Here is an 8350-nt window from a genome sequence, read left to right on the forward strand (position 1 = left end):
TACTTACCTCTGCATTAAATTATTATTGGTTTTAGTAATAAACCACATCTGAGAGCAGAAGTCTAGGGGAAATAAATGCAAGCAGATATTCAAGTGTACAACAATAGTACAATTTATTTTTAAAATTAGTTCCATAACAAAACACATGATTGCTCATTAATATAAAGAGGACTTTACAAAAAAACAGTGGCCAAAGAAGGACTCAGATATGTTGCTTAAGTAATACCACAGAATGACAATACCACACTGAAAAATCCTTCATTACAAGTTAAGCTCTTTATTCAATGTTATCAACGTAAAAATAACTGTGTTAGCATCATAAATCAAGTATCTAGCCACTAAAAAGTAGCCTACCTATATAGAATGGCCCATTTCAGAATAATGTAGGATACATTGATGCATTACTTTGTACATAATTGTAATGATGCAACTGACAAAGGTGGGGGTATTTCTAACAAACAGATAGGTGGATTGCTGGATTGCTTTACCATCAATAATATATCACCATTAATTAGTTCAAGCTTTAAGGTTCAAGGCTTTTATTAGTCATACGTACATAGCTATAGTGTAGTTATGACGATGAACATCTTAGGCCACAGGCTCCTCCAACAGTGCAACACAATAAAACTGAAAAATTAGTGCAAGTAAATAAGTAAAAATAGTAAATTAGTAAAATTGTGAAAAAGTACAATAAGAGCAATATGAGTCTATATACAAGTGATTGAAATATGATATATTAGATAAATAATTTCTAAGATGCAGCCAGATGAATGTTATGGATGTTGTTTCCAAGTGCAGGTGTTTAATAGTCTTATGGCCTGTGGGATGAAACTGTCCCTGAGTCTGGTGGTTTTAGTCTGGATGCTGCGGTATCGCCTGCCAGACTGTTATTTGGGGGAAATTCTGAATCTTTAAATTATTTAATGTTCTGCATACAATTAACGTTTTCTATTCATGATATGCTATAACATGCTTTTTTACACTGTTACAGGGAAGACCTGAAAATATAATCTCTGCATTGACATGATTACATAATCACATTAAATAATAAACATTGAACATAACATACATAGTATTGGCTGCATCAGAAAGTAATACAGCTGGATAATCACCAATTTTCTGGCAGGGTCCAACAGTGTTTGGAAAACTGTGCTTTCTGTGCACTTTTTCTCTTTTGTTTCCATAGTTACCAGCCTGCTTGTGTGTGCTAAGAAGAGTGCCTGCGTTTTGAGAGGCTTTGGTCCAACATCTCCACATCACTGGCTGAAATACTCATGCTGTCGACCCCAGAGGTGACATCAGAGCCCCCAAATCTAAGGCTCAGCCATTCAGTCACTTTGGCACGTTCTCTTTTACTACAAAATGTGCCCCCAACTTCTCTGGGAACATCTCCGCTCACTGAAAACAGAATTTGAATGGTTTAACTACTTTTGTTGGAAATGGTCTGGATGTCAACGAAAAATGACCAATGCCAAAATATTGAAAATCCTTCAATATGTTGTCTAAAATGTGTGATGATTCCATTCTCATGTAAACAAAACATTATTGACATCAACAAAAATAAAAAATTCATATAATATATGATAAGTTGTTAATGTAAAAATTATCAAAGACATTTCGCTACATCGTAGGTTGAGACAATGGCACTAAAATAATCAAGGTCATGTCTATTGATGGTACGATAAATTGGTAATAGAAAATCTGATTGAATTTATGTCCACATACAGAACAACGGGCTAATAGTGTTCAGATTATAAAGGTCTGGTCAATATGTTAAATTGGTAACATAACAACAATGTTATCGAGTCAATGACCACATTTAATACGATAATTCGATAATGTTATTATCGTGACAAGCCATATTGTATCTTACACTTTAAAATAATTGTAAAACATTTCCTAGATTAACTGAGTAATATCAAACTCACTGCTCGGAGTGAAGGCTCCATCCATGCTTGCGTTCATCTTCATAAATGGTACGATCGGTTCTTCTGGTTCTTGTGCAACAGCTTTCAACATCCGGTCGATTAGCTCCTGCTCCCTCCTGTTCCACTCCTCTTGCCACTGCGTTTGTTTTCGCTTGTTCCCCATTTTGTCTTCAGCGTCAAAGTATTGGCCCTTGTTTCGTGTTATCATGTCAAACATTTTCTCAAACAGCTGTATGATAGGTAAAGCAAAATAACCATAAGGATTGCAGTTTATGGCATGATATCTGTACCCACACTTTTCCACCAGCTGTTCCAGGTGTTCGCCTTCTGTGGCAATGTGCTCCTCAATGGACCTTTCATTGAGCCAGTCTTCCCAGGTAAACAGCACCATGCAGTGCCTCCAGACACTGTCACCGAATGGCATCAAGAGCTCAACCATTGTTTTGTAGTCATTCTCTGTAAAGGTTTTGAAAATGGGTACAACCAAGAGAAAAACATTAGGACCAGGAGCACACATTGAGACGCTGCGCAGAACTTCAGTCTTGAGCCAGTCGGGTGTGATCTCGTCTGCAAACCAGCCTGGTGCCTCAACCACGGTGATGTTTCGTCGAGCAACATTGCTTTCATGTTTCTCACACATTGTGGTTCTTCTCTGATCTTGGAATTCCTGCATAGAAGTAACCAAACAAAATAATATAACAACCAAAACAGACTTCAACAATCAGATGTTTCCCCCCCAAAAAAACCTGTAGAGGTTGGTTACCTTCTTCATCCGAGCTGTGCCAAACTGCTCTTCAAACAGGATCATGTTTCCTGCCATACCCTTCCCAGAGTCTTTCGGGCCGATAAGTACAACCCTATGGTCAGTGATTGTCTGCGTCTCCCCTTGGGAAATGTGAGGTTTTTTTCAATTAGAAATAGTAATAATATCTAAATTAATCATACATTCAGTTTTTTGATTACCTCGAAACAACTCTTCGAGTATTCTTGCTTGTCTTTGTGCCGTCTGACGAATCCTTTTTGCCTTCTTGTCTGCAACCTCTTTTCTTGCCTCCATCTGCTCAGCACGGCCCAGGTTGACTTCAAAAGGACCATCTTTGTTTCCTGCCAACATCTCTTCAATCTTCTCAAGGAGCTCCGTTACCTGAGTCTTGTCACTGTGGTTTTTGTTATCCAAGACATGATACATGTTCCCACACTTCTCCACAAGCCACTGCAGACCCTTCTCACTCTCTATGCGCTCTTCCACAGTCTTCACTCCCAGCCAGTCTCCTCTGGTAAACAGAACAATTGTGTGCTTCCAGACTTCCTCTGTGAACAGACTCATGTGCTCCTGGACCGCTTTCTGGTATGTTGCGTTGAACGCGGATGCCAGGCCGACAACAAGGAGCACTGCGTGGGGTCCTGAAGTGCACAGATGCATGCTGTTTTCTATTTCAAGTTTATTAATCTCAGAGAGCTCCTGAAGGGTGCCGTTGTATAACCAGCCTGGAGAGTCTACCACTGTGAGCTGCCTGTCTGCCACCACGCTGTGGTTTATTTCGCAGCACACAGTTGTTCTTGTGTGAGTAACAGGAAACGCATATTTCCTTAGAATGGTGTTGCCTGCTGAGCTCTTGGCTGACCACTGTGCACCAACCATCACTAGCCTCAAATGTGTTGGGGGAGTTTTGCCACCTAGAGACAAAGTGGAATAACAAATATTCAGACTTGAGGTTTTGTGCATCATTATGTAATTGTCAGGTTGACTGTTTTTTTACACTATTCAAACACTTAAGTCAGTAAAATCAGAAACTTCTCAAAGGGAAAAAAATAGTTTAAATCAAGGAGGACGTGAGGTATCTTTGCAGGTATCATTTGCGTTGTAATGTCAAAAGGCTATTGATAAATGGTATCTTCGTCATATTTGTCTGCATTTTTTTATCCAATTAGAGACATTTCTGACTTACCTTCAATCAGGGCTTTGAGTTTCCTTCTTTTTGCCTGCACTTCGGCAAATCTCTTTGATGCTCTTTCAACGATTGCTTCCATTTTCTCTCTCAGAGCACTCCCATCAGCAGCATCAATAGAATAGTGACCAGCAGCATTTTGTGCAACCATTGCCTCTATTTTCTGGAAAAGCATTGTGACCTGAGTCCTATCCTGATGGTTGCTGATGTTGAAAACATGCTTTCGGTTTCCACATTGTTGAAGAATCATCTGAAGTGCTGGCCAGAAAGGGAAGTTGTATTTTAAACTTGATTTACATGGATCATCTACAGTGAACAGCACAATGGTTTGATCAAAGACTCCTTTATTGAAGAGTTGCATGTGCTCTTCAAGGGATTCCTTGAAAATGTCAGGAAAGTCTTCTTCTAAAGGAATGACTAGAAGAAATATGTGAGGCCCGGGGGGACACAGATGGACGCTGTTCTTGATTTCTATCTGATCCAGCTCTGGGGTGTTTTCTCGTGGGTAGTGGCACCACCAGCCTGGAGTATCAACCACAGTGACCCGTCTGCCATGTACCTCCCGCTGCCTCACAACACTCTGGGCAGTTCTTCCGTTGGTCTCAAAAACACTTTTGCCAAGTATGATGTTGCCAGCTGTACTTTTAAAACTGGGGTCACTGGTTAATACTCTTCCACCTAATAACACAATCCTCAACTCTGGAGGGTGATTAGTTTGCCCTGTAAGAGATATAACAAATTTCCCGTTTACATGCATTATATAAATCTAGAACATTTTCATGATCTGACTATTTGCATGAAAAGTATAGCTTTGACAACCATGTCACTGCAACATTAAATTCACTTATACTAAAACACACATCAGTCATCAGGAAATCCTGCTGTGAAGGACTGTCAAATACCAGCTTATATAGTGTGGTGGCAATATCAGTGCATAATGAAAAGTAAAAACTGTTCTGTCTTTGAGTTTAAATCATATATCTGCAGATCTACCGACAAGCTCAGTAAAATTATTGACATGAGCGAGTGATGTTAGGTTTTTATACACATTAATAGTGAATGCACAAACCTACATTTGCAAGGTAATAAACATAGTGCATTAATAATCATCTATGAGCGAGAACAGCATCTTTAAAATACAGCTGAGTAATTCAAGGCATCTTATCCTTATTGTGTAGCGACATTCAGTGAAACACTAGCATGATTACAACCTCCTCACAGAAACTGGAACTGGAAAATCCCCTGCAGATCTGGAAATTTCCATCACGCCTAATAACCTTTTCCCCATATTTACAGCAACAAACAAATGCTGATAACTCAGGAAAAGTATTGTTTTATTATTACAGTTGAATTCAGATTCAATTCTAATAATAAAACAATTCATCATGATTTTGAAAAGCCTAAGCAGGGACAAAAGCCAGCAATTAGTTTCAATAAACATAATTACCGTGACATACAATGAATTTTTCTTTATTAACAATGTGTAATTGTCTCTATTAAACAAATAAAATGACAACGATGTGATTAACAAATCAATTAATAAACACTTGCATATGAGCTTAAACTTTACCTTTTGTTTCCATTGCCACTGTTGACTTTTCTGCTCCAGTCGAGTGACTCTATTGAAAATAACTCAGCTAAATCCCCAGCATCGATGCCAGATTCATTGTTTATGCGTGTATGGGGACTGAGATTCGGATAAACAGGAAAGTCAAGTTTGCCTAGTATATGATGTTATGTTAAACCTCTGCACACCACTCTGTTTTACTTGAACAAGAATATGGTGTGGTTTGATACATTGGACTCCAGTCATTTTTTACTTTTAAAGCTATGAATTTGGTGCTGGGAATTGTTTTAATTAGTCAGTTAACAGATCTAATTTCACAGTAACCTCACATTCATGAACATGCGAGATTGACTTTGACTCTGCATTTACCTTTTACCATTACAGACCAGGGCTGCCAAGTTTCAGTAAAAAGTAGGAGTGAGACTTTCGGGGGAAGATGCGTTCGACCACCGACCAAAGGTCGGCGGCGATTTTTTTTTGGCCTTTTTTAACGTTGATTTAGAGGAATATCTCAATTTAAATTAACATTAAGACTGTTGTGATGTCTCTTCACCCCCCTGCACTGTCGGCCTCCTCATGCTTATATAGTGTTAATAATTGACCAGCACAAGTAGAAATGAAAGCAATTGTAACAAGAAAAAGTTTGACAAATAAAACACATTTATTTATCAAATGTCAATATAAAGAAAACATAGCAGCCTTTTAAGAAATAATAGCAGCCTTTTCCTTTAGTGCATTTTTTAAAAAATTGTAACAAAATTAGAACCAGAATAATATATATATATATCTATAATATGTATTATTAAAAAAGTGCATGTCTTTGTTTGTGTGTTTTGGTTTACATGACATGTCTCATGTTGTAGGTGTTTGTGGCAGATTTTGATGTCTTGATGACAGAGGGAGGGGGCTCCCATTTGAAACACTGTGGCTCAAGGTTTGCCATCTTCACCGTCATGATGGATGATAGAGTTCCATCAAGAGCCAAACTGTTTTGGTTTTGTTCAGTCCCACCACAGAGAACACTCGTTCAGCATCAGCATTTGAATGTGGAAGTACCAACACCAACTTGGCAATACGAGAGAGCCTCCCAAATCTGCTCATACCGGTCACCTTTGAAAAATGTACATAGGAAGCCTAATTACTCTCAAGTATTTTTGTATAGAATTAAGTTGATTACGTCAATGGGTATTTCAAAGGGGGCAGAATAATTCTTACCTTATTCTTCATTGATGCCATGTTCCCCCAAAAGCTCTCAATGTCGAACGTGTCTGGGTTTTCAGGCATGGCAATGCCCATGGACTGGTAGTCCAGAAACTCCTCACTCAGTTTGTCACGCTCGTCAGGTCCGTTGTATGGGCAGTAGTGTGGCGTGGGAAAAAAATTAGGGGAAGCCAATAATACTTCCTTTCTGGGGTGGGGGGGGTGTGGTGGTCAATGTAATAACGTAACCAGATGAGTGATTACAGCGCCCGGTATCATTTTACACACATTTGTATCATACAGATGCAGGACTTACACACGCCTGTTATCTGACCGACAGGCCCGCACGCACTCTCCAGCCGAAACTCTAATAAGCATTCATTCACAAACTAAATCAGGAGACCTTTAACGTTTTACGTCCGTTTCGCTCCTTTGTTCATCGCTGTACACAGCTCCAGTTTGGGCATTGGCCTGTCATCAGATTGTATTTGTTGTTACTGCTGCAGCGGAAGTTTAGTCCAATTATTTTTGATTAAATACTCCAAATCTCCACCCTCCATAATTGCACTTGCTTCAGTTGCTTGCTACTTTCTAACGGCGGTGAGAGTGGTGCAGTGACGCTATCTATCTTCTATCGATTAGATTTATGATTCGAAAATTATATAAGTAGGGTAGACATGTGGATATTATCCGACTGAACAAAACGTGCATTTACCTAACAGGTTCGTTTTCCACTGACCTTTTTTCGAGCTATTTTCCAAAATCCTATGGAGAAATCCCATTGCTATTTTGTCGAGGGAAACCGGGCGCAGCTTACTTCCGCTTTTTGGGACGCGTCACTGCACCACTAAGTTGATGCGATTTGATTGGATTGTGAGGCAAGGGAAGCCAGCCGCGTCTGTCTTCACTTGGCCAGCGCCGTATAGAGAGGCGAAGTCCCTCCCCTTCCGGGAGCCTCCATGGGACCCCGGAAGCGGAAAATTATACATAGAAGTCAATGGAGAGAGAAAAGTTATCTTTTGATCCCGTTTGAATTGTGCCACGAATGACACATATGATGTTTGTCAATCTTAAACAATCATTTCCATGCAAAAAAAGTCACAGTTTGTCGTAAAACTGCTGAAATATAAGACTATGAATAATACGCAACTAGAAAGACTACAAATCCCAAATGCATTCTGGGTCGCGTAAGTGATGTCATAGGCGATAATGCTCCAAGACTGGTTGTGACTCGCAAAGCAAAGAGGAAGAAGAAGACTGATTTATTCCCTCCAATAAATATAAGAGATTGCTCTAATAAATTCACTTTTACAAGATGCCTGTGTGCTTTGTACGAGATCATACCACTTGCTCGTTCTATCGCTTCCCGTCTGATGAAAGGACCAGGAGTCGTTGGACCAAACATATCAGGTAATATACATGTTTTGCATGGAACATAGTCAAGTTAGCTACCTAGCTAGTAGCGAGCATGTTAGTTAGCATTATATTACATTACTTAGCCTTGTCATTTGTATTAGCCTTAACACGAAGTAAACCGAAATGTTAAACAGTAAGAGTAGTCATGATGGTAAGTATTTTGTGAAACATTTGAAGAGTAGCCTATCGCCCCCTCCACCAGGTGCTAAGGGGGCGGGAGGTAGGCTAACCGCACATTAGTATGAGCGATCTTTTCTACTTAATGCTATCTGCACAAATGGTTAACATTG

The 8350-nt window shown here is 39.5% G+C and overlaps 1 protein-coding gene across 4 annotated transcripts; it reads right to left on the minus strand.

Moving 5' to 3' along the window:
* Nucleotides 1-86: 86 nt before the first annotated feature.
* LOC307014765 (GTPase IMAP family member 8-like) lies at nt 87-7957 on the minus strand. Of its 4 annotated transcripts, XM_079642891.1 has the most exons (7): nt 6660-7957; nt 5448-6554; nt 3878-4597; nt 2892-3605; nt 2692-2813; nt 1929-2595; nt 87-1398 (listed from the first exon to the last, which is right to left on the minus strand). In XM_079642891.1, exons 2-7 carry the CDS (start codon nt 5458-5460, stop codon nt 1208-1210), a joined length of 2427 nt encoding a protein of 808 aa, XP_079499017.1. In that variant the 5' UTR covers nt 5461-6554; nt 6660-7957; the 3' UTR covers nt 87-1207. The 4 variants fall into 4 exon arrangements, with proteins under 4 accessions (XP_079499017.1, XP_079499018.1, XP_079499015.1 ...); XM_079642892.1 differs by lacking the exon at nt 5448-6554 and having other exon boundaries at nt 3878-4135; nt 7384-7957; XM_079642889.1 differs by lacking the exon at nt 5448-6554 and having other exon boundaries at nt 7384-7957.
* Between the last annotated feature and the right edge of the window lie 393 nt (nt 7958-8350).

Source organism: Notothenia rossii (assembly GCF_949606895.1).
Source record: "Notothenia rossii genome assembly, chromosome: 8".
In the NCBI taxonomy this organism is placed as follows: Eukaryota; Metazoa; Chordata; class Actinopteri; order Perciformes; family Nototheniidae; genus Notothenia; species Notothenia rossii.

Excerpts from the sequence above, each read along its gene's own strand:
- LOC307014765 (XM_079642889.1), bottom strand. The coding sequence starts at position 7,426 with ATGGGATTTCTCCATAGGATTTTGGAAAATAGCTCGAAAAAAG. Across the intron at positions 3,606-3,877 it reads ACTCAAAGCCCTGATTGAAG|GTGGCAAAACTCCCCCAACA; the intron begins GTAAGTCAGAAA and ends CTTTGTCTCTAG. Across the intron at positions 2,814-2,891 it reads ACTCGAAGAGTTGTTTCGAG|GGGAGACGCAGACAATCACT; the intron begins GTAATCAAAAAA and ends ACATTTCCCAAG.